At 37.8% G+C, this 26,675-nt stretch overlaps 1 protein-coding gene across 1 annotated transcript in view; it reads left to right on the top strand.

The window, feature by feature from the left end:
* Nucleotides 1-26,675, top strand: part of CDH23 (cadherin related 23) — a 537,138-nt gene that overhangs the window by 488,028 nt on the left and 22,435 nt on the right. The window contains exons 40-52 of the mRNA XM_063307837.1: nt 6,032-6,165; nt 6,392-6,601; nt 10,049-10,156; nt 11,329-11,431; nt 12,862-12,987; nt 14,804-15,007; nt 16,221-16,679; nt 19,200-19,316; nt 19,442-19,666; nt 21,033-21,202; nt 22,953-23,090; nt 24,975-25,094; nt 26,404-26,581. Coding sequence (XP_063163907.1) covers nt 6,032-6,165; nt 6,392-6,601; nt 10,049-10,156; nt 11,329-11,431; nt 12,862-12,987; nt 14,804-15,007; nt 16,221-16,679; nt 19,200-19,316; nt 19,442-19,666; nt 21,033-21,202; nt 22,953-23,090; nt 24,975-25,094; nt 26,404-26,581 — 2,292 coding nt within the window. The remainder of the gene's footprint in view (nt 1-6,031; nt 6,166-6,391; nt 6,602-10,048; nt 10,157-11,328; nt 11,432-12,861; nt 12,988-14,803; nt 15,008-16,220; nt 16,680-19,199; nt 19,317-19,441; nt 19,667-21,032; nt 21,203-22,952; nt 23,091-24,974; nt 25,095-26,403; nt 26,582-26,675) is intronic.

Raw genomic sequence — 26,675 nt, forward strand, 5'->3', positions numbered from 1 at the left:
ACTTTTCTAATAGATTTTAAGCTATATCAGTACACTAACTTTGCTCATTCTGGTTTGAACTATTCACCTATTCAACTATTCACCCTGAAATCAGTGCCAGACGTTGAGTTGACCAAGCTGACCAAAATTCAGAAAGGTAGACAAACACAAGAGAGAGGTACTTAAAAATGAACAATCTTTCAGTTAGAAGGAATGATGTGAGAAAAGAGAGAAATGCATGTCAGGATAGTGAAGGGAGCAATTCAAAACCATATTATTAGGGGCCTCTTCTGAGAAATAGGAGTGTGTACATCAGGAAATCCTGTTACAAGCAACATCCGTGATAAGAGGAAGCATTGCAAACTTTTTATGCTTCCCATATTAGAAGATGTTTTTGCAAGCTCACCAAGTGTTTTGGAAGGAATGTCAAGCTTGCCTTTAAAAGGATTAAAAGTGCCTTTCCAAGGAATGGGAAGTTGCCCTCTTCTGAAGTTAAAGCAACAGTTCTTTTTTCAAGATTTGAGGAAGGACCAGGTTTTCAGTCTGTCTTTTAAGGAGCCGAACAGGGCTGCTTTCTCCCGTGCTGAAGTTGTGTCACAATATATCTGTAATATCACTGTAATGTATCACTGTCTGTTGATCTGACCATTTTTTTAAACCATTCCTATGCTCTGCACCCCATCCTGAACATGAAGAAAATTTAATTAAATAGGAAATAGGAAATTTAAATACACTCCCTTTAAAGTTCACTAAAATAAAGTATCATTGAAAACCCTGAGCACTCTGTTGCTTTATGCTCAGTGCCAGGAAAAACATCAAAACAGAGGTCTTGCAACAGCTCTGGATTATTGAGCAAACTCCTAGAGGAAAGAGGAAGTTTTGTACTTAGAGCTAATTAGAGCAGATTAAATATATGGGCCTAAGATTGATGATCACGTGAGATGTAGTCCTCCAAGATACAGATAAAGACTTTTTTGCCCCCCTCTTCCTTAGAGCATCTGAGAATATCCTGTCCAACTGCCAATCAACAGTGGTGTGTTAGGCCTTGGATACATACCCCAAAATTAAGAGGGAGGACCAATACTTCAAAAAAGGGCAAAAATCCGATGTCTGCTCTCTCATTAAAAGCAGTGTTCTGCATAATCTTGAAAAATTGCTGTCTAAGCTCTGTCCTAGATTAGGTGAAAGAGATAGACTCTTCAGTGTTTTGGGTATTTATGAAATCTGTTGTGAATAGTACCAGAGCTTCAGGAGCAGGGACAAAGCCATTTCTCTAGTATCATTAGCAACAAAATACAGCATCCTGCGAGTGAATAGAGATGAGAGATTCTGACTTGCATAGAATAGTGGGAACATGCTTTGAGTAAGGCAGCTTTGGTCGTATTGGCCCAAACTGCCCAAGCTGACCATAATTTCCGTACCATCAGCAGACAATGCTGAATATGGCATGGCTATGACTAGGACTGGTAATTTAGTCTATTCCTTCTCTGTTTTCCTAAAAAACATTATGTGAAACCCCCAGTTGAGTAAAGCCATGATGGGCAGTGGTGATCAATACCTGTGGGCCCATCTGGTGATAACATGGAAGATTACAGTTTGGAATGTAAGAGGAATAGATGGTAAAGACCTTGAATTAATCAATTACAGGAAAGAAAAATAGGCATTTTGTGTGTCTATGAACATAAGAGAAAGTGGAAGGATGTAATGCACCTTAGCTGAAATAGTCTGATCTTGTAGAGTTAAAATGATGAAAGAATACAGTGAAGTGAAGGCATAGGTTTAATTATGGAGGAAAGGGGCTAACATGTATGCCAGGAAGTATCAATTAGGGTCATCATGTTGTAAGTGCATACATTCAACAGTGATCAATAAGTGGATGATAGTTACATACCACACTCCAGTGAATGGCAATAATAAGAGAATCAGACAAGAGTTTTGGAAAAACTGTGCAACATTCAGAATGAATGTAGTTGGGGAGGGGGGCTGCGGGGGACATTCTGTTAGGTGAATTATTTTGTTAGAATGAATGTGGATTGTGACTGCTGAATATCAGCTTAGAAGAGGGTCTGTTTCTTTTCAATATGTAAATATACATCTTAATTAAGAACATATAAAAAAGGCATGAATAAAAAACATGAATGGTTTCATTGTTTATCATGCAAGACTGGGACATGTGTAAGGATGATGAGAGGTTCTAAATGTAGCACAGATCATTTCATAATAGAACCAGGAGTGGCTGCTGGAGAAAAAGGACACCTTTCTTTTTCTTCTGCATGAATATGACCTAAGAAACTAGAATAAAGCTAGAATGAGTGTGGGAAGAGAAAGTATGATTCCTCTATGGAAAAAAATTTGAAGACAGGTTAATCTCCCAACAGAAATAGCATGTGTTCATAAGGAAAGACTTGCTTAGAACAGAGTTATATATAAGTCACAGAAAAGATGAAGTGAAAGAGCCTGTGGATCAGTAAAAAAATGAATAAAAGAGAAGGTTTGCTGCAAAACCTAAGTAAGAGAAAGATAACAGAGAAAGTGTATAGAAAGAAGATGATAGTGGCAAACAGTGTAGTCAAAGAGAGAAGTAACTTTTATGCAGAAAGTTTTGTTGGCCTTCATAATGCCTTCAGCAAAGTGAATGGAATTAGAAATGAAATAATCTGGGATGTTATATTGAGTAGTAATTGCACAACGTCAGTAATTGTCTCTTCATTCATAGACAATACTGCATTTTTCCTGAAAATATACCTTTGTATTAAATAAAATAAAATAATTATAATAGGACTAAAAACAATAACAATAAAACAAGCACAGAGTGTTGTTGATGTGCCTTTCAAAAGAGGGAAATGAATATACACTATATCCCTATCTATATTTGTATATCTGTATATATATATATACAAATATCTGTATATGCTGTATTATAGTTAATAAAGCTTTCTTAACTAAAACCAAAAAATAATAATTTGGGATGAAACTGGAGGGAGGAAAGCTGAAATTTTTGAGATTCGTAAAGAAGTAATAGTGATATATCTGAGAATGGAATTTTAAACAAAAGCCATAACTGTCAGTGCCTAAGAAAAATGATGAAAAGAAGTCCTAAATGGTGTGAGAATGCTGAAAAATAGTAAGGCTGCAGAGACAGATGATGCAACTGGAGAAATGTTAAAATATAGGTGTGGTTTGCGGAGTGACTGTGCAACTTGCTCAACTTGTGTGTGAAGAGTGCATTGGTGTCCCATGATACCAGACACTGTCATTATTGTTGCGTACACAAAGGGAAAGACGACAAGAGGAAGTGTACACTGTTTGGCAGGTTTCTGATTAAAAGGGTACATGAGGTGCCAATACACAAAACTGCTAGTTCAGTATGGCTCTAGCCATGCAGGTGATGTAAAATTAGATGATCACTCTTCACCAGGCTATGGAGAAATATATCCATGTCAGAAAAAACGAGTTACTGTATCATTGTTAATTTAGAGAAAGCATAAGATAAAGTGAATCTGCTTGAATTATGGAATGTTTTGCATGAAGATGGAACTGAAGGTTGGTTGGTTGCCAAATGCAATGAAAACAATATATGGGAGTAAAGCATTTGTGGGAATCAATTAAATGTTTAGCAAATGATATGACCTTGAGCAAAAGCAAAGGCTAGGATGTCCCCTTAGTTGTTTAATGTATTTATAGATAAATGTATAAGTAATGCTTCTGGTGACATTAGAAATGTGTTGGTTGGGGACATAAATGTGCATGTACTTCTGTATGAAGAAAATACCATTTTGGTTGGCTGAGAACCAGAATGGCTTGTAACACTGTATCATTTAATGGGGATGAAAATTAATGTATCAAAATTAAAGCATCAAAAAGCAAAGTCTGAAGTTGAAACATTAATCTTCTTTCATTTCTGGATTATAGATATTGCTGCCCCCAGCATAAACCAGATCGTCTTTATTTTTCATATTGTTATTTTTTCCTTCAAACAATGATTTTAAAAACCTCACTATTGTTGAATTTCACTGGGTTAGTAGCTCAGTATTTGACTATCTTACATACTTAGTAGTCTAGCAATGAAGTAAATAAGTAGTTCAGGTTTTAAGTATTTTAGACTTTCTCCAGTATTTTAATATCTGTACTGATATATTTAGTACAAACTGTCAATGTATCTTCTGTTTAGAAATTTTCTTTTTATATTCCTAAGAGCTCTGTAACTTCCCCCAAAATTATATATGATTTAATACAAATTTACACATTAAACACTCTACTGGTGTTTTAAAGGGCCCTGAAATCATGGCTGTTCATCCAGGCCTTTGGTGAGTGTGATGGAAGCCCACTTTCCTTCTTTTTCTTTATTCCCATCTGGCCATCTTTGTTCCTTTTTGTTTTGTGTTCTTTTCTTGTTTTAATGTTTTTAACAATTTGCAAACCACCAAGAATTGCTGGGAATCAGGCAGCAAATAAGTTTTATTTAATAAATAATAATAATAGTAATAATAATAATAATAATAATAATTAAAAAGCATAATAAAACAAGCCTTAAAATAATATTAAAAAACAATATACAACTATGTTCAATAAAATATATTCACTAAAAAGGTGAGGGATGGGAATTTTTTCCCCCAAAATTTATAACAGAAGGATCTGGGTGAAGAAGTGAATTTTCAACATACTCTAAAAGATAGCATAGAAGGCACATCCTGAATTTCAGGAATAATGAGTTTTTCATAGCATGGGTACTCCCACAGAAAAGATCTGGCCATGGGCAGTCACCAAATGTCATTCAGCTGCTCCCAGTTTCTTTTCCTTTCTTTATTTGATTTAATTAATCTTAATTTATTCAATTTAGGCACTGCCCAACTCCAAACTGACTCTGGGTGGTGTACAATAAAACCAAACCAAATAGAAGATACAATATAATTATTATTTTAAAAAAGAATTAAAGGGGAATAAAGAACAAAAACCAGTGGTGACTGGGAAAATATCAACATGTCAAGAAAAGCAGTCATATTTGTGGTCTTATGGTTTATTACTACAATAGTGAAAGTATGACCAAAATCCATCAGCTTCTTAATTATGTGGGAAAGGAGATTAAGGGGAAAAATTGACTTCCCCTTTGTTACTCATTGTTTGAGCTGGAGGAAAGGCAAGGGCACATTTTAATTTGTACAGTGTGTTGTGAATATATGACTTTTATGCATAAGATAAATTCATATATTCCTATGTTGGCTACCTGCTGTAGATAATCCTAAATTAAATTTTCATATTTAAAAGTGGTGTATCTCTGAGTATAAGATGAAGAGACAAATAGAAAACTTTCTGCTTGGGTTACGAGCTTCCAGAAACATCTGATTAGGTATCAGCCTGATCCAGCATAAGACTGCTTTTTTTGGTTGTTGTTAGTTAATGAGATCAAATTATCTGGTTCAATCTAATTGTCTCCTAAATGTGTTCAATTTCAATTCCTATTCTTCCTAGCCAGTTGGGAATGATGGGGATTGAATTTTAACCCATCTGGAAAACTTCAGATTGAACAAGGCAGAAATACATTAAGGCTGCAAGGGTCTTAATCAAAAGTAAATCCCACTGAATGCATCCATAGAGTTGTCCTGTCTTTCCATCTGGAATCTGGAGCGTGCTGGCTGATAATGTAAATTTACAGTCTGACAGATTACTATCTCTACAGCAGAGCATTTTGGGTAATTGTGTCCATCTGTTCCCAATATAAGTTCCCATTTTCCTAAGGAGCATGAAGCTTTCTAGAGTGCTTTGGAGTGCCAAACTTCTGTTTGTAGAATCATAGGAGGCTATCAAGTCCAACCCCAATAAAAGTCTCTCCAGCAAATGAGTCTCTAGTCCGTCAGTCCATCCAATTAATGGATGATGATGATGACGATGATTGGTCACACAGTCAGCCAGATGTTTAGACTGGATTTGGCATTTTTTGTCCACCTATTAAGTCCTTCCCAAGGATCTGGGATGGGCAGATGATGATGATGATGATGATGATGATGAAAGCGATAGCTTTTCTCCCTATAACATGGCTGTGTCTGTCTTGCAGGAGAATTTGTGATCTCACCTGTGGAAGGAGAGCTACGTGTTAGGAAGGATGCTGAACTTGACCGAGAGAACATTGCTTTTTATAATCTCACCATTGCGGCCAAGGACAGAGGGGTGCCTTCTCTCAGCTCCACTGTAAGTCTTAGTGATTTAGGGCCGGATTGCAAAGGTGAGATTCTGAAATGTCCATGTGGGAAAAGTGAATCAGAAAAGATAATGAATTGTAGATGGTGAAAAAAATGGATTATTCTTGCCTTTATGATGCCATAGAGAAGGAGTTTGCCCTAGCAACAGAGTGAATGTTCTTTGTAATAATGGCCTTTTAGCTGCTCTTCTCATGTGTCTTCTCCTTGTGTTTTAGGTCATGGTGGGACTGAATGTTTTGGACATTAATGATAATGACCCCATCCTCTTGAATCTACCAATGAATCTCACCATCAGTGAAATTGCTCCCATCTCCAGCTTCATCACCCGCATCCTTGCCAGGGATGCGGACAGTGGCAGGAATGCTCTTTTAACGTTTAGCATCACAGCAGGGAATAGAGACGATGCTTTTTACATCAATAGTACAGTAAGCCTTCAGTTCTTTTATACCTGTCTGGTGTCTTCCTGCATCAAATGTTCTGGAACAAATAGGATTTACAGCTGTATGTTTTAACTTCATCTAAAATAAGTAAATGAAAAGTTAATAATAATAATCCATTGCAGGATGAAGGCTCTTCAGTGAAGCTTATGGACCACAGTATGTCATACTGGTCCAGGGTAGGTTGGTAAATAGATTTCTTTCAAGCTCCCAGTCTGGAGCTAAGAGGAAATCACTGGCCCAAAGTCACCCAGCTGTCTTCTATGGCCAAGGGAGAACCAGAACGAGTGTTCCATCTCCTAGTCCAGCACCTTAACCACTATACTACACTGGTTCAAACTACGTAAATACTCTTTAATAAATCCATGACAACCATGGATCCTGGTACCCTCCTCAGAGCCAGAGTGAAAACAATGGGGTCCATATGCTTAACTATAATTTTCTTGTAGAGGTTCGCCATGGTGGCATATTCTTGGTAGGACAGATCCATATTTGAAACCCTTAGCACAGCCATGTCATCTACTGTACCTGCCATGGTTGGATTTCAGGAGCTAGGAAGTTGAGTGAGCCAGCTATCACCTCCAGCAGCTGTGCAGATCACTCTGTGCAAAACAACATTGCAAACTGCTGTCAATTCTGCGGTAGGACTCACTGCTTCAGAATGGGGGTTCAAAATGGGCATTGACCAAAATATCTCATGATTGCAGCAGTGACAGTGTTGACTGATCGATGGAGATTTCAGTTCAATATTGCAATTGTATCCATATCTGGATACAGCCTGGTGTGGCACAGTGTGGTAGGCAGCAGTATTGCAACTGAAACCCTCCCCACGACCTGAGTTTGATCCCAGCGGAAGCTGGATTCTCTCTCAGGTAGCTGGCTCAGGCCGACTCAGCCCTCCATCCTTCTGAGGTTGGTAAAACAAGTACCCAGCTTGCTGGGGAAGATGACGGCTGGGGAAGGCAATGGCAAACCACCCCACTATAGTCTGCCAAGAAAACATCACAAAAGCGGCGTCCCCCCAAAGGGTCAGACATGACTCGGTGCTTGCACAGGGGACCTTTCACCTTCACCTTTCATCCATATCTGGAGGTGCCCATGGATTGATAAGTGATACTGCAGTTATCTTCCAGTATTTAAATATGTTGCCTGTGTAAAGAAGTATTTCCTTTTATTTTATTTATTTATTTTTATTTTATTTACGTATTAATTTTTATCCTGCCTTTATTATTTTTATAAATAACTCAAGGCGGCAAATGTACCTAATACTCATTCCTCCTCCTGTTTTCTCCACAACAACAACCCTGTGAGGTGAGTTGGGCTGAGAGAGAGGGACTGGCCCAGCCGGATTTCATGCCTAAGGAGGGACTAGAACTCTCAGTCTCCTGGTTTCTAGCCCAGCACCTTAACCACTAGACCATACTGGCTTTATCACTCTTCAGTATCCCTGCATGTTCTTTTAACAAGAGACTCCAAGCTCTAACATTGCAAAAGAGAAAAAAATAATTCTCAATCCACATTTTCCATACCATGCATGATTTTATACACCTCTGTCCCATCTCCCCCTTTTTGCCCTGTCTTCAAGTATAATCTTTCCTCAGAGGCAAGTTGTTCAAGATTCTTAATTATTTTCTTTGGGGAGGGTTTTGTATTTTTATTAAACAAAGAAGGTATATAAACAAACATAAAAGGAAACAAAAAGAAGGAATTAAAAAAGTAAAATACAGATGAATAAACATGGGTTTAAAAATGTCATGGAAGTTATAGTTTTCCAGTATATTGTTAGTTAGCTATAAATAACTGAATATATTATATTACATTAAAAGACTAAAAATCCCTATTAAGCTCTAAGCTAAGAATTAACATCAAGATTCATGGGCAATATGGTATAAATTACAAGTAGAATTATAAGCAACAATAAATTCAATCCGTATTGCTAAATATCTGGTCTGATTTAGATACCTTTGCATTTAAAATATATGTTCTTTACGTAGAAAAAACCAAATTTGGGGATTTGGTACCAATCCATGAATCAAGTTGTAAGCTAAGAATGGTTTCCAATTTGAACTGAATTCTATGTTACATCTACTTTTAAGGTACATAGTTATTATGGATATGCTGCATCTACTTTTAAGGTACAGAGTTATTATAGATATCAAAGCATGCTGCCATAATTGGTTAGCCATTCTTCCATGGAGGTGTCAGCCCTTTGAGGATCAAAGTAATCTTCCAGTACAAAGCATATAATATCCTTGCCGCAGATAGCATATACAAAGTTAATGCAGTATATTTTGAAGGTATATATGCTTTAGTAAAATTTAATGGGAATATCACAGGTTGAAATGAGAATTCAGTTTTTAACATTTGTTTCATTCCATTATAAATCATTTTTCAGAATTGTTGGGCTTTATAACTGCCACCAAATATGAAAAAATATCCAGTCTTCATATGTAGACAGTTAAAAACATTCTTTTATATAGTGTATTGTCACTGTGATTTTTATTTTTATCACTAACCATAACCCTAGCCCTAACCCCAGTTTTATTAGATGCCTACATTCAGCTCTACAGCCTGTAATCTACTGCTCTTTAACAAAACTACTAGAAATAGAGCAGCCCGTTTTATCCGGAATCTTATTTTGCAATACGGCAGCATTATTTATTTATTCATTCAAATTTGTTGTGGTGGCCCAACTCCAAAGGACTCTTGGTGGCATATAGAACCGAAAAATCCATAAAAACGGATAAAACAAACAAACCCACACAAACAGCCCAGACTAAAATTATCTTAGAAGCAACACAAATCAAAACAAAACAAGGGCCCAAAAATAGAATAATTCACTAACCCCAGTCCTGCAACCAAGCTTAGGTTATTTTGACCCATTTTGAGCTTCTTGTTTCTCTCTAGCAACATTGGAAGAGAGCAGACTTTGTACTGTATTTCACAGTGTAAAAGTTGTGTCCAATGTCCCTGGTTTTCTTCTCTTCCGTTGTCAACATTCAGTAACTTAAGTTTGCTTTATGCTGCAGATCACTGAGAATCTGTAACTGAATTACTCAGTGTGGTATGCTATATTAAACTAAAGCTCTGAGCTAGTAGGTACTAGATTCTTTGTCCAATCTAAATGGAAGCACAACTAACTCCTGTATTAATTTAATACTGTTAATAAATTGCATGAATGTCAATCATTGTGTTGACCCCAAGTTCAGAAAAATGCAAATTCCCTGTTACCTAACCTGATTGGCTACCACGAATTCTTATAGCCTGAAGGCAAACCATGGTTGCCTCAAGACCATGGTTTCTGATTTAAGGAATCAGTCACTTCTAACTCTTAATGGGCTTACCCATTAAATACCATTTGCAGGGCAAAGCAAGTAGAACAGTGTCATTTGATTTTTTTCTCTCTCTGTTTCTCTTGTCCTTTCTCTTTCCCAGACTGGCATAGTGTATGTAAATCGCCCATTGGACAGAGAGCGGGTGTCAGAATATAGGCTGACAATAACAGTGAAGGATAATCCAGAAAACACACGCAATGCAAGAAGGGTAATTATAGATTATATCTTTTCCTAATCTCAAGATGCATTTATCAAGAACATTGGATGTAATATTCCCCTAAAAGATAAATCAATGAACTATAGCATATGACTGCAGCCCAAAGTTTAATTTCCTTTATTAGCATTTCTAACCATGTTCTCAAAAGGCTTCCTTTTTCACTATAGGTCATCCATTAAGCTTTCAGTTCCCCACAGGTTTCTTGAAAAAAATCACAAAGAACTGCCATGTAATGCTTTGATTTCATCTACTGATACATGAGGTAACAGACAAAGATATTCTATAGTGTTACAACTAGACCTATACAAAAATAAAATACTGTCGGCATTTTCTGAGACAGTAATTCTGAAATCAAATTTCCCAAACCACTGCTAACACTTAATGTGTAAAAGAGAGTAGATATTATCTTCCCCATCAGAAATATATGTAAAATTACATCACTGCCTAGTTCCTGGCCTGATTCTCTGTTTCTTTTGGTGGTAGTTAAAAAATTCAAAATAATGAAGCCCACTGTGCAGGGATATCCATGCCGTGTGGTCAAAAAAGGCAAGATGGTAGTCATCACAATGCAATCAAAGCTCTGCCTGCTTTTTATGTGGGTTGTTTTGCACATAAGAACCAGGCAGAACTTCCATTGCAGCATCATGGCCACTCTCTTGATCACCCCCTATGAATATCCCTGCACAGTGGGTTTCATTATCTTAAACTTTTTAACTGCCACCAAAAGCAACATTCTGCAGACACCCCTGCCATTATGTATCTCTTTTTGGTTTTGGAAATGGATCAAAAACAACCTTATCATGGAGAAAGAGCGCCAGTTCAAAAATCAAATACTTCTTTAGAAGTCCTTTTTTTTAATCAGTTATTTAGTTGAATAGATTTCTGGAGTGGAAGGTTAAGTTAGTAGTGTATTGAAACTTGTATTATTTACCCCAAGCTTTGGGGCTGGGCAGGATGAGAATGTGCACAAACGAAAACAAATCAGAAAAACTAATATTTTGTTTCTCGAAGGAGATGGGTGGTGGCAAAATTTGACAAATAAATAAATAAATAAATTCTGAAAGTTCTCATGATAATTGTGAGATGAAGCTCATTCTAAAGGCAACAGCCAGTTTTGGGGTTTTTTTTAAAATCATTGTCTCTTTTTCTTTGTACAACTTCAGGATTTTGACTTACTGGTGATTACAGTAGCAGATGAAAATGATAATCACCCGCTCTTCACTCAGAGTTCCTACCAGGCTGAGGTGCTAGAAAATTCCCCTCCAGGTAGGTGTATCCTTCACCCTGCCCACATCTCAAGACATGCAGAGAGTCTCTTTAAGTGTCCATGCTTTCCTGCTACCAGTGAAAGGATCTTTTTTTCTGTTAAAAAGTATTCTAAGACAAATACGATAAATAAAATGGTTATGAGAAAAAAAAAGTTGCTTCATATTTTTCAAGCATAGGACACTTTCCCGTTTTTAAAAATGATTCTCTTCTTTTCTATCTCTCTTTTGCAAGATTTAAACTGTTCCAAAAGTGTATGTGTAAGTGAAATGGAAGAAAAATTCTGTATTACTATACAGTATATTAAGGGAAAAATGCTTTTGAAGTGAAAGAAACAGCTAATAGAAAGGGAAACTATGAATATGTCATATATGCCCCCAGATTTATTTTACTGCTTCTGTTCCTTGTTTTAGGTGATTTCTAAAATACTCCACCGTCTCTTCCCCATTCAGAAAATGCAGCTTTTTTTGGAACCATGCAATGTGCTATATGTGCTATAGGGGATTTTTAAAATTTAAATTGTGACCTTTTCTAACTCACTTGAATTATAATAGCATCAATGAAAAAGACAAGGTCTTGGGTGCTGATACTAGACATTCATATTTGTTTCTTTGTTCCATTATGATATCAGTTGCATTCATGCTTCTGATCTTTGAGTTGCGTGTTGGGAATAAGTATGCTTCCTCAAATTCTCAGCTTAATGAAATAGTTCCTGATTTGACCAATTTGCAGTTTACTATTACATCTGAAATAGTAACATGCATTTGATGAAACCTTCCAAATGAGGATTGCAAATCATTGTGTTGACCTTAATCTGTGATCTGATTTGAAAGGATCACCCCAACCCCTGCCCAGTTTGGCCATAACAGCTGGGCTGTAATTAAACCAGGTACTATTCTGTTAAGCCAAATGCTTTAGAGAGGGAAATATGCAAGCAGATGGCTTAGTCCTGGTCCTAGGCCAAACTGTTGTTTGGAGTATCTGGAATATGAAATCATCCATGAAGTAATTGCTCGTAAATACAGTTTTTCACCTAGCATGAAATAATGTGTGGCTTTAAATATTCAAATAATTTCCAGTGTATTTACTTCTCAACAAGCCACGATGTCCTTAACTGACATACTCTCTCACAAGCTCAAGAACTTGCTTAGAAGATAACATTCCTGCTAAATATTTTGGATTTTTTTTTTCATTTTAATGTGGCTGATGAATATGTATTTTGTTTTAGCAGGGCTTAAGGCTTCTCCCAAGGGCGTCTTGATTCAGTCTGCCAAGGTTATACCAGGCACTATTTTATTGTTTCATAGGATCTCACCCTGTTTCATTCATTCATACTTCATTGTTGATCATCAGGGGAAGGGAAGAGGGAGGGAGAAGAGGCAGCCTATCAACATTATTCCTGTTTTCTGAGATCTCCATGTTTGATTCAGGAACTCCCATCTCTGTCCTTAATGGACCGGTCCTAGCTTTGGACAGTGACAAGGATATCAATGCAGTGTTGACATATCAGCTGCTTGGAAAAGAAAAGAACCTCTTTATCATTGACAACAGAACAGGTAAGAAAGCCATGCAGTCTTAATGAATAGTTCTCTGCCTATTCAAGGGGATGAGACAATAGAACTTTTTTTCCTGTCCCATGAGAGAGCAATATGGAAACAGCTGAAAAAGACTATATTCATACCTTTAATAAATCTGCTAGATAGATCTCTGTGCATTACATAAGGTTAGCACGAGGCATGTCCACTGGCCACATTTCCTGACTGCCCTATTTAAGTAAATCAGGACCTGTCCAAGCTGTTCTGATTATTTAAAATTAACAGGGCATTATGGGCATGTGAGATCTCTACAACAGTTGCAGAGAACTCGTAGCCAAGCAAAACTTGCCCTTTCTGGCCCAATAGATGAGCAAAGAGATCTTTGTCCACCACATTCTTAGTCCATCACTGTACATCTGCCAAGTGAGAAGCCTCATCTTCCTTTTCAATTTTGTGCCAAAACACACATTCCTTTTTTATTTCTTCCTTTCCTCTCAAAGAAAGAAAGCTGCAAGATGCTCATTATTCCACCACAATGTTTTTGGACCCCTTGATGTAGCCCTGACATGTCCCCACCGGAGTGGATTCTGGGAGGTGGGAATAGCCAGGTGTTTCCCCAGCAAAGACTGTTTATACCACTGAGTTGCTTCTATAGTAAGATTTGCTGAATGGAAATAGACCTTCTCTATTTGCTCTAAACTGCAGCACAGTATCCCCCAGATCTAGCACACTAGGAAGCATCCAGTGACAGTGAGAACTAGTCAGCAGAGGGTTGGTTCAATTTCATGTTGCCACTGTAACAGAAGGGCACATGGTTTAGAAGGGCACATGGTCTCTGGTAAATATAATGGGCTTTTTGTATAATCCACAAACTCTGATCCTTAGCACATTTGGAAGTTTTGTGCTCACAGCAAGGAATTATATCAGTTTCATTGGCTGTGTCAATAGGCTTGGGGATCTCAAAGAAATGGTGAATTGGTGAGATGGCAACATTGCCTGTAACATTAAATATGCCATCATGTCAGGAAGCAGATTAACCTAAAATCTTAGTCTTGGGATATTAATTTAATATGTGTAGGACAATCTTTTCCAACCTGTTTTCTTTCTGATGTCTTCAAGTTAAAACTCACATAATCTCCAGTAAGACCATGAAAGGTTATTAAAGGAAACAATTTCTGGAGAAATCTATGCCCTATCCCATTAGTAATATGAAATGATGCTACCTAGCACTATATTCACCTGGTGAAGTTTCTGCTGAATCTGTTTATCTGGCAACAAACCATTAAAAAGATTTATATAAATCTCAATGCCTAAAGAAACTTAAAAAGCCTCCTGTACTACCTACTTCTGTTCTTGAGCTCAACATAACAAGGGGGGAGCTTTTTGCAAATGTAATTTGTATAAAAGACAAACGCGTAAGTCACTTTGCAACACTAACTTTTTTATCTGTGAATGCTGAAAAGAAAAAAAAAATAGGGATAGAGGTCTCCTTACTACAAGGTCTCTCATTGCATGTGGGCGGTGAATTAAATTTCATAGCAAGGAGATTTATCTATCCCAGGGTTTCTTAATCTTAGAAACTTTAAGGTGTGTGGACTTCAACTCCCAGAACTCATGGCTGGCTGGGGAATTCTGGGAGTTGAAGTCCACACACCTTAAAGTTGCTAGGGTTGAGAAACCCTGCAAGTCTATCCGTATGCTGCTTTCCAAATTTAGTGTGTACTATTTCTGTTTTGATAATACAAAAGGCTGTGGAGCATGCTTGATAGATCTGGAGAATCCTTGGATTGCGTTTTTCCCTGCCAGTTCATATCTTGCTCTTCTTACTAACCTCTAGGTGTCATTTCGGTGAAGCCGGGGCAGATAATAGACAGAGAGGCTTTCTTGAACCCCATCTTGGAGTTTCTGATTGTTGCAACTGATGTTGGCAAGCTGAACAGTACTGCTAACCTCACGGTAACCATTCTGGATGATAATGACGACAGGCCAACCTTTCATCCAGCAGTCTGGTCTGTTCGGATACTAGAAAACAGCCCTGCAGGTTAGAATGAAGGCAAAATGGAAAGTAGCATTTGGAACTGACTTGAAGTTAAGTATTAGGAATTTAAAATAAGTGGAAAACAAAGTCACTGGAAATATGAAGAGGGTGGGGTGTTGCAAATTGGGAAAATAAGGGATATTTTTTTACAATCACCTGTACTGTGAATTCTGTTAATATGCAAAACAGATCATATTTATTTCTCACCACATGGATACATACAACTGCATTCTCGAAGGTTCCACTTAACAGAGGATTTTAAAATCAACTGATTCATTTTCCAGCTCTGATATTAAAAATTGCCTGGATGTATATTTTCCGAATTTGCTAAACTGTGAGGATTTACCATTCCTCTGCTAAATCATAATTCATTTCCAAGGAATGACCACAGGACCTGTCTGTATCCATTACATCCTTGCTAGTTTTAACTAGAGATCTGCTTTATGCCCAGAATAAAGGACTGCAGATGATTGTCCATTGATTTATCCAGAATATCAATCCACAATTTTTAAACCACAGCTTTCCCTTTTTTACATGATTGGGAAAGTTTAATCTTACCAGAATCGTTGCACCAAGAGAAGCATGGAGGACAAGTGACCTTGAAACATTTTTGGGTTGGTAAACTCTGTTTAAAAAAAACAACTCTGTACTTTCCAACTGGCTGGTCAATTAGAAAAAGATAATGATTTATTTATGTGGATGTGCTTAAGTGTGTTGCCTGTCTATATTTTTAAAAAGTATCCAATACTATTCCTTTTGAATGCAAGCATCTTGATATTGTATAGACCAGCCCATGCTGGCTGGGGAATTCTAGGAGTTGAAGTCCACACATCTTAAAGTTGTTGAGGTTGAGAAACACTGGTATAAACCACGCATCGAACACTTTTCATTTCTCCATAAAACCACATATGACCCTTTGTGCAATGCGCAATTATCCAATGGGACTTGCATTTCTTTGAGGTTATGTTTCCCACATAGCTTTTATAAATAAATTGTGGAAAGGAAAACAAGTCATTGCAGCATCATAACACTGCACTTCTTGGCTAATGAATAAGTTTTACAACTTCCGTTGCATTCTACTTGATAATTTAGTCACAGAAACAGAATGTTGGAGATGATGGTCAGCTGGACTGATTCAAAATGTTCACTTGTTTCTTCTGAAGTCCCGAGTGACTGAAATATCCTCTCTAATGATACAGTGTGGGTTTCCCCCTAGGTTTTTCTGTGCTTCAGGTAGTTGCAACTGACATGGATAGTGGCCTCAATCAGCAGCTGAGCTACCGGATAGAAAGCGGAGCTCAAGATAAGTTCTTGATCCATGCTAATACTGGGGTCATCAGCGTGGCCAACATCACTATAGACAGAGAAGAAAAGGGCAACTATCGCTTGACAGTGGCTGCTACAGATCAAGGCACACCACCTCTCTCTGGCACTGCCACTGTGAACATCCAGATTGATGACATCAATGACTCTCAGCCAGAGTTTCTCAATCCCATCCAGACCATCAGTGTCCCTGAATCAGTTCCTATAGGGACAGTTATTGCTGAAGTGACAGCAATTGACAAAGATCTCAATCCCCGGCTGGAATACTACCTCATTGAGATCCTGGCCAAAGATGATACTGATGCTCTTGTGCCAGACCAGCAAGGAGTTTTCTCAGTGGATTTTCGAACAGGTACAAGAGTTGGAAATGTATTTATTTTTTATTTATTTATAAATTTATTCACCGCCCATCTCTCCCCAATAGGGGGACTCTGGGCGGCTTACAATAAAACAAAATTAAAATATAAAACCATTACAATTAAAAATAAATACAATAGATCACCACTGTATACAGGCTCTAACGAATAGGGTCAAAAACAGCAGAAGGCAAGAAAAACTAGTGCTTTGTATAACACTACAGCTGAAAATAGTATTATTGGCCCAAACTAGCAATTATAGTAATCCTTATATCAAATGTACATTCTCAGATTTTAATATATTGGGGCTGAAAAAAACAGCCGTTTGTGTTTAAAGATCAGCTTCCCTTGGAAAATGGGAGTATGACCAGTGCAACAAATGGCAAGGAAGACGTTCTCCCCTATCTTCTACTTTTTTCCCTTTCCTTTTCATATTCTGCCCTTTTTTCTTCCTTATTCTCCCTTGCTTTCTTTGGGCACTTCCAGACACGAGTCTTTCCATCGTCCAGATTCTCTGATTGATAGAGTTTCAACTAACTCTTCTGACTATTTAGCATTCATAGGACAACACAGGAATTGGCATATTTCCTTCTTTGTGAGCCTAAAATGATCACAGAGAACCAAGCAATGGCCAAACAGGATGAAGGACAAGGACAAAAATGGATTGGCCATTGGCACTCCAGACTGCCCCTCAGTTTCACACGAAAACACATGTCTTTGCTCTCATCAGCCAGTCAGCATATAGTGCCTCATCCTACCTCCTCAATTTTGGACCAGAACACAAGTTTGTTTGTTTGTTTATTTATTTTAGATTTTTTTTTATCCCACCTTTATTATTTTTATAAACAACTCAAGCTGGGGAACATACCTAATACTCTTTCTCCTCCTATTTTCCTCACAACAACAACCCTGTGAGGTGAGTTGGAGAGAGAGGGAATGACTGGCTGAAAATCACCCAGCCAGCTTTCAGGAGAGAAGAGGAGAGTTCTGATCTGCTTGCTGTAACAGTCCTACATTGGACTGTTCGATGCAGTCCTACCACCTTACTGCCACAGCAGGATAGCAGAGAACTGGGAGGCGAGGCAAGCATGTTCAACTCCCATGCAAGACATTGGTGTAGACTCTGCTCCTGCAGTAAAACGTGCTCCTTGAAAATGGGAGTTCCCCACTTGTCAGAATTATCACCACTGCATTAGGAAGACCCTGATAGGGTACAGAGTACAGTGCAAAGAACCTCAGCTGATCAATAAGTGGCTCAGCTTGATTAAACATTGTGCACTAGCTGTCTGGAAGAGCCCTCAGTGTTTTTCTATGCACGTTTGGTGGATACTTGCTCCAACTAACTATCGTTCTGCTTTCCTTACGGCTCTCAGACCTGCAGGTTTGATTTCTGTGTTTCTTTGTCTGTGATAAGTGTTACCTTTGCATCTCAGTCAGCACTCTGTTCATCCTCACCATCATCATCCCTGGTTTAGTGCTGGTTTGTGTCTGGCTGGCGAACTATACATTGTGCCATAGCCTTCACAGACTGAATGGTGACCGCCCCTCAGAAGCATCTAGCAGGTAGGAAATGGAGGGGCAAGCCTTTTTAGCGTAAGTGGTCTTTTGTCTTGTGTTTTGGTTTGGAGGGGAGGGGAGGGTAGCAAAGTTTTCTAGGTCCGATGATACGATTTGGTGATCCTCAAAATTCGCTCCTGGTTATTTGCTTACAATTCATGTATTTAAAAAAATAATCCTTTCCCCAAAGTGATGACAGTGCTGTCTAGGAATATTATTAACCACAACTTAGCTAAGTGGAATAGACTGAGAAATAATAATTTCTCAAGGTCACTTACTGTACCTCATGGCTGAGCAGAGATTTTGTGAAACCGTTCACAGAGGGTAAATATAATGCTATTGTTCTTTTTAAGTTTGCAGTGATTTAAGAAAATAATGTATACAAGCCACTCAAACTCTCCATAAATGGAGCAGCATGTAAGTTCTAGCAATAAATAAACAAGTTCATAAAGTTCATAAAAAGAGATTATTAATCACAGGGCCTTAAAAGGTATGCTAAAGCAAACTTGCAGAATTCATTGTCATTTTAGCTGACCATGGGAGTTCATTTGCAACTCCTGTTCTGAGGAAGCCTACTTTAATATTATTTCTGTACAGAGACAAAAGCATATTCCATCCAAGCGCTGGAATCAATTTAGCTTAGAAACAGTCATCTTTCCCACAGATGCCCTTTCTCTCAGCTCACAGGTATGTTTTTATTTATAAATACTGCTCATAAAAAGTTTGTGGAATATAAAGGCGTGTTTTTAAAAAGTTAAGTAGGGTGCAGTAAGGATGGATATGTATAAACTGTACTCTGTGAATGGCTTGCTAGTAACTCACTTAGGAAAAGATACATGAGGAAGAAAAAGAGATCAGGAAGAGCAAGATACTTTTCAGCATAGTATTCTATTCCAATTATTCATATTTTAAGGGTTATTGAATGTGGAAGTTTTTTCTCTTCATTTTGTACTTTTTAGGAGCTGTGAAAGTGAAGTCTGCTTTAAACAGGGAACTGGTGGCCACTTATGATGTCACAATCTCGGTCTATGATAATGCCAGTGATGTGCTTGACCGCTCAGTTAGTGTGCCAAATGGTGAGAGAGTTTCTACTTCGGATTAGATTAATAGTGATGTTAAGATTTTAAAAAGAGAGGTAGCAAACTGGTTAAAAATCAGGTTTTCAATATTTTCTTGTCTTGTACTTCCATCTCTCTTGCAGCCAAATTGACTGTAAATGTTTTGGATGTCAACGATAATGCGCCTTGGTTCCGCCCTTTTGGGGCAACATTTTTCACAGAGAGGATACTAGAAGGGGCCACTCCAGGGACTACCTTAATATCCTTGTCAGCTGTAGATCCAGACAAAGGTGCTAATGGGCAGATCACGTATCAGTTACTCAACCTCTCACATGAGGGGTATGTCCAGCTTGAAGACATCTCAGCAGGTAAGACCTAAGAATTGGTGTTCTTACCAGGGTATTTTTAAGAGAAGGAAGACTATTCTTCATATGGAAATTTTAAATTAGCTTATTTCGGATCTAGTTTAAAAACAAATGCACTGATTTATTTCCTGTTGGTTTTTGATACTGCAGATGATGTTTTTATTCACATATATAACCAGAATCATCAGCAGCATGGTCTAGTGATTAAGGCAACGAGCTAGAAACCAGGAGACTGAGAGTTCTATTCCCGCCTTAGGCATGAAAGCTGACTGGCTGACCTTGGGCCAGTCACTCTCTCTCAGTCCAGCCCACCTCACAGGGTTGTTGTTGTGGGGAAAATAGGAGGAGGAAGGAGTATTTGGTATGTCTGCCACCTTGAGTTATTTATAAAAAATAATAAAGGTGGGATAGAAAATAAATAAAATAAAAATAAAGTATTAAGAAGTATATTGGCAGATGGCAGAACTTGGATGACATCTGGGTTGAAGTTAATTGGGTTCAGGCCTGTATGGGTGGGTGTCATTTAGGAATCCCAGGGCTACAGACTAGAGAGGGAACGTTTTACAAGAATAGTGAAAAAAGTAAGTGACAAACCACTTCCATATTGTTGCCAAGAAAATTGTAAAATAAATGAAATCACCAGGAGTCAAGGAAGCCTTATTTATTATGGAAGTATTGCTGAATGATGGAGAATCTTGAACAGAAAGCTCCATCCTATTTAAGTTCTGTCTTTTGTTCTTATCCAGCCATGCCACCTTTCCATTCTCATAAAATGCATTCTTGTGGAGTCAACCTTTCAAAACTGAGTTCTTAGGCTAACCATCTTTTGATGTTACTTAAAAATGAGTAAGCAAAGATGTCTCTTCTCCCAAACTGAATCAAGGATCCTATATCATTTATTGTCTTCTTTTTTAGTTACAACCTAGATTTCAGTATGTGGAAAATGGACAGTAATTAGATGTCGGTTCTTATTTTTGTTTTTGTGAGAACATTGTCTTTGCATAGGCTTTGTGATGTAGGAATGCTTATCAAAGACATTAGTTGCCTCTAACCAAGTGAAGCTTAATGGTTCAGGAACTTCAGCTGGTCCAGACACAGACTTCATTTCTGGCTTTAAATAATCAGCAGAATGTTTTGATTTGCCTATCCCAAATAGTTCTGAATATTATGAATTTATTTTAAAATTAATTCCAAGAGCCACAACAAAATACGGTATCATGATCTGGTATTCTAGCAGTAGAACCTGGGTACGTAAAATGTCCTTGTACGCTTTTATAGCGTTTTGTAGAAAGAGGATGAGGGAACAGGACATATTTCATAGAAGGATTATGGACAGTAACCATCTTAATGTCTGCCTGTTCACCCTTAGGAAAGATAATTTCAAACCGAACAGTTGACTATGAAGAGGTCCATTGGCTGAATTTTACTGTTCGAGCCTCTGACAGTGGGACTCCACGGAGATCAGCTGAAATACCAGTGTATCTAGAAATTGTGGATATCAATGACAACAATCCCACATTTAGCCAGCCATCATACCAGGTGAATTAAAGCAAATGGTTATGAGAAAATGAGAGAAGGAGACAGACTGGGGGAAAGGCCAATGTGTTCTGCTCAGTTATTTTCCTGTTTGTAATACTTTTCTTTTTTGCAGCCCTATAGCTGAAATGTAGGATTGCATGATCAGGATCACACTAGGTTTTATGGCTGGGGGAAGGGAGAATATTCTGTATAATCAGTAGAATGTCTGCTGTGTATCAGAAGTAAGTAATGAAGTGGCTAAAGATCTATCATAATTCTATCACATTGCACTTATTATATGTTGCAAGGTGGGTGAAACTGTTGGAAGAACTTAAATGTACAAGAATTGACTTGCTGTTTCAACATTTGAAACCTCCTTTGATGAGACAAAGGCCCTTGAGAAATGCACAAGCAGGATATAATGTTAAGACACCTTCTTTATTGTCTGTCCCCACCATCTGGTGGTCAGAAGTTTGTTTCATCTTTTTAAAAGCAATTTCACTTAGTAATTAGCAGATTAGCTTGTTGGTTGTGTGAATTATAGATTGAGTTTATCATGTCATTGTAGTAACATTAGTTAAGGCAATGTATTATGTCATATTGTTCATTTACTTATCCACTGTTTTTCAGCTAGGAAAATTCATAGAATGGTTTCCAAAACATTAAAAAGAAGCAGTCTGTATCACTATTATTTGTCATTGTTCCAAAAGCAAATGCATAGGATCATGTAAAAGGAAAGAAAAGGAAGAAAAAGAGGAAAGGGGAAAAAAAAATAATAATAACAACAATAAGTATGAATAATAAAAAGGAGAAAAAATAATTAAAAACAATATTAAGTTCTAAATTCCTCCCATTGTATCCAACTGGTAATTGCATCAAATCATTGAAATTACTTCTAATTATCATCTTTACATCAATTATTTTCCTCTTAAAAACATACTCTCCATATCTGAGTTTGCCATGTTGTGTGACATGTAATATATAGGGAAGCCATTTTTGCTTACATTTAGTCAAATTTTTGTTCTGGATGTATACTATTAATTTGCCACATTTGTGTATTCCCCAAGTTCAGTTTCCCAGTGCCGATATCAATATCAATATTAATGTTTAGTTTTTTTTAGAGATTTTAGTTATTTCTTAAGAAGATATAATGAACCTAGTTCTATACATTTAATTAAGAAATGCAATAATGATTTTTTTTTATACTCGTAAGTTTATTTACTGATATTTTCATCTTTATCCCCTTTGTCCACCTTTTTCTTTTCTTTTATGTAGCTATTTATTCTGTTCTTTAAATGTTTTAGACAAATAAAACCCATGTTGGCTGGGGAATTCTGGGAGCTGAAGTCCACACATCTTAAAGGTGCCACGTTTGAAAAACTTTGATCTCAAATAACATGACACAAAGAGAAAAAAGGGAGAATTGGAAAAGGCAAACAAAAATATTCCAGTAAGGTTATATGAATCTTACAATGACCAGCTGTAGTGCAGATAGAAACTTTTGGACTTCTTATTCCGAGTAGCTGGGAAGGGAGGAATGCACAATAAACTTCTGGTAAAGGTTTCTGGATGATTGTTAGAGGCGAGGCAAATCCTGAGCAAGGTGCCTTCTCAAGCCGATGGTCCCTACTTCTATTTTCTCCTCTGCTGCAGCCCGATCCCTCAAGGAAGCTGTTTAACTCACAGTAACGGTCTGAAATGGTATGATGCAACTTTGTAATAATATGAACTGTAACCATGCCTGACTAGTGTTTCCCTCTCTTTTTTACAGAAGCCTGTCTTTGAGGATGTTCCCCTAGGGACCATTATTTTGAGGGTTCGAGCCACAGATGCCGATTCTGGGCGCTTTGCTCAAATCCAGTATAGCTTGGGAGATGGAGAGGGGAAGTTTGGGATCAACCCGAACACGGTAATAAGACTATATAAGAGTCCCATGCTAGCCTAGTCTCCACTGAATATTTATTTTATTTATTTATTTTTCAAATTTTTATCACCGCCCATCTCCCCCAAAAGGGGGACTCTGGGCAGTTTACAATAAAATTGACAATTAAAACCATAAACATATAAAATACAATAGAAATAGCCAAATATAAATAAAAAATAAAAATAGGTATAAAATCCAAGTAGTGATAGGATCTAATTCAATGGGGAGGGCTCTATGGTGCCAGCCACCTCCAGGAAGAACTATTGCCCTTCCCATCCCAGGCAAGGCGGCAGAGCCAAGTCTCCAAATTCTTCCAGAAGGCCAGGAGCGAATATTATCTTTATCCAACTTATGCTAGACTATTATTAGGCAATATGAGGCAATTAAAGAATAACCAAACATCTCTATGATCCATTTGTGAGCTCTCAACCATCTAAGTCTAGACCAGTGTTTTTCAAACTTGGCAACTTTAAGCTGTGTGGACTTCACAGCTTTTATAAATAACTGGCTGGGGAATTCTGGAAGTTGAAGTCCACACAGCTTAAAGTTGCCAAGTTTGAAAAACACTGGTCTAGACAATGTCAGTAGTGTATAGCCTGGTAGTGATTGACAGGGTGGGTGCCTGTAGTCAAAACTACTCTAGGGCTGAACAAACAGCCTTTTCTGTCCCAAGCTTGCACTTCTAAGATAAATTAAAATATTTGGCAGGAGCTGGGATAACTTTGACCTGCCAATAAGTTTCACTTTAACTTGTATGATAGCTTTATATATATATATATACACACACACACACATACATACATACATACATACATACACATACATACATACATACATACACAGACAGACAGACAGACAGACAGACAGACAGACAGACAGACAGACAGACAGTATATAGCCAGTTTGGTCTAGTGGTTAAGGCAACAGGCTAGAAACCAGGAGATGGAGAGTTCTAGTCCCACCTTAGGCATGAAAGCCGGCTGGGTGACCTTGGGCCAGTCAATCTCTCTTGGCCCAACCTGCCTCACAGGGTTGCTGTTGTGTGGAAAATAAGAGGAGGAAGGAGCATTGGGTATGTTCCCCACCTTGAGTTATTTATAAAAATAATAAAGGCAGGGTAGAAAATAAACAAAATAAAATAAATATTAACTATTACGTTCTCTGACATTCCCCTTTATCATTAATATGAAGATGGACTTGACTTAAACATTGTTGTAACAAATTTTACACTGTACATATAATGAATAATCGAATGTGCACGAGGCAAACTCAAAACTCTAGCTAGCAGTTGTTAAGATCCTAATCTGATATAATGTTTCCCTTGGACAGAATAATTGTAAGTAGAAATTGGTAGAAATATTTTCAAAGGTGTTTTTTTGTTTTGCAGATTTGGCATAATCTGTAGAATCTATTAGAATATGATGCAGAATCCATCTTCTAACTACATTTTTAAGGGCTAGCTACACTTTGCCACTGAAACCAATACTAAATTCTTGACACATAGCATTATAATTAAGGTTTTAAGTGAAAGAGAACAAGATAGTGTAGATGTAACTTTGGTAATTATATAAAAAAAATATGAGACGAGAAAATCAATATGCTCCATCTTGCCTGCCATACTGGTAACTAGAAATAAATTCCTGACTTACTGTTGCCAAAACGCTTCTTTAAGTATACATTACCATTCTCGGATCAGGTCTCTTCCAGATAAGTTTCAGTGGCTTTCAGCTTCTAGACTATCACAATTAGTATCCTGGCTGTGGAATTCCAAGAATTCCCATCCCAACATATTTGGATGATGTCAATTTGTGAAACTCTGTTGTATGTGAAAGCAGCCAATAACTTTCTGAAGGTTTTTGTGTGTTTCAGGGAGATATCTACATTCTATCAACATTAGATCGGGAAAAGAAGGATCATTATACATTAACTGCAGTAGCTAGAGACAATCCAGGGGACATTCCTCGTAATCGCCGAGAGAACTCTGTGCAGGTAATCAACTAGCAATATGGAGAATTTGCTATCTGTTTTCAAAGTACTAACAAGGTAGCCTCCATCTTTGCTAGACGGAGATCTCCTTTTGTCTGTTTACGTGTACAGTCATAAATCCCCCTTTAAATAGTAAGTTGCAGTGTTTCATAAAACAATACGTAGGGGAAGAAACACCAATGTGTTTCTGAATGCATGGAGATCCAGAACAGAAAGGGGGGAACTAGTACAAAATTAAACAAAGCAAGGGAAAGAGGAAAAAGGAAGCAGGCTTGGAGGCATTCGCCAGAAGTTTTAAGAAGTCAAAATGGTGCATGCACTATGTGATCAAAGTCCTACCCCTTTTTATACCTTCCAGCATGTGTGACTCATGTTAAAAAAGGCAGGACTTTGATTGTACAGTTGCGTCTCCCATTTTTGTCCCTACCCTGGGAATTCCCTTTGAGCAGGCTATAAATAAGATAATAAGAAATTAATACTGAAGAACAGAGGTTATGGTATATAATCAATAACACAAGAATATAGAAACTGCAAGCAAGGCAGAGCATGTAAAGAATATCATATTAGTACCAGAAACTATCTGTCCCTCTTACATGCTCTTGCTTGACGGTGCTATCACCGTAATATGAAATATACCCATGGAGAAGCAGCAATTACAACATTCCGGTACCATAAGGATTTCCCTTATCCCAACACAGACACTTTTTTTCCTGCCAAGAGTCGTATTGCTGCAGAATAAGCCCAAATTGTGTGCAAATGGCAGGCTGTCTGAAGCACGCAGGACAGGACCAAAGCCAGAATGGGGAGGAAACAATTCTCTTTCTTTCTGGCACTCCTTCCTTCTTTTTCCGGTAGGTCAATCTTCTCAATCGTCCTTTCTTACCAGCAGGCAATGCAGAGGGGGCAGAATTTATTTTGACAGAAATCGAAATATACTACTTTTAAGGGCACATGGAATGAAGTTGGGGGCCACAGGGTATCCACCTCCATCTTACAAAAACCAACCATCTCCTTAACAAAGATGAATCTGCTACAGCCAGAACCATGCATCAGTTTGGTATTTGCCAACCTTGGCAACTTTCAGATGTGTGGACTTCAACTCCCAGAATTCTTAGCAAAGGCCTTCTGGTTGGAGAATTCACACATGTGAAGTTTACACATTTGGAAATTACCAAGTCTGAAAAGCACTTGCTTAGTGTATGCACTATGTTATGCTTTCTGAAAGGATGGGAATTCCATTTCTGTGTTGTGCTTCAGCATTCCCAGGGTCTTCTTTACCTGTAACTTCATTATTGATTTGCCTCGATTTCAGGTGTTAATTACAGTTTTGGACATCAATGACTGCCGGCCCCAGTTTGCCAAAAAACAGTACAGCACCAGTGTATATGAAAATGAGCCAGCTGGGACCTCTGTAATCACAATGATTGCTGTTGACCTTGATGAAGGAGACAATGGAGTGGTGACATTCAATATTGAAGGACCTGGAGTTGGTGCGTATCTCCAGTAACAAAGGAAATACCTGTCAAAAGAGATGAATGATAAATCCTAGCAATCTTAATGGTTCAAACGCTAGCTACATATTTT

Source organism: Candoia aspera, chromosome 6 (genome assembly GCF_035149785.1).
Source record: "Candoia aspera isolate rCanAsp1 chromosome 6, rCanAsp1.hap2, whole genome shotgun sequence".
In the NCBI taxonomy this organism is placed as follows: Eukaryota; Metazoa; Chordata; class Lepidosauria; order Squamata; family Boidae; genus Candoia; species Candoia aspera.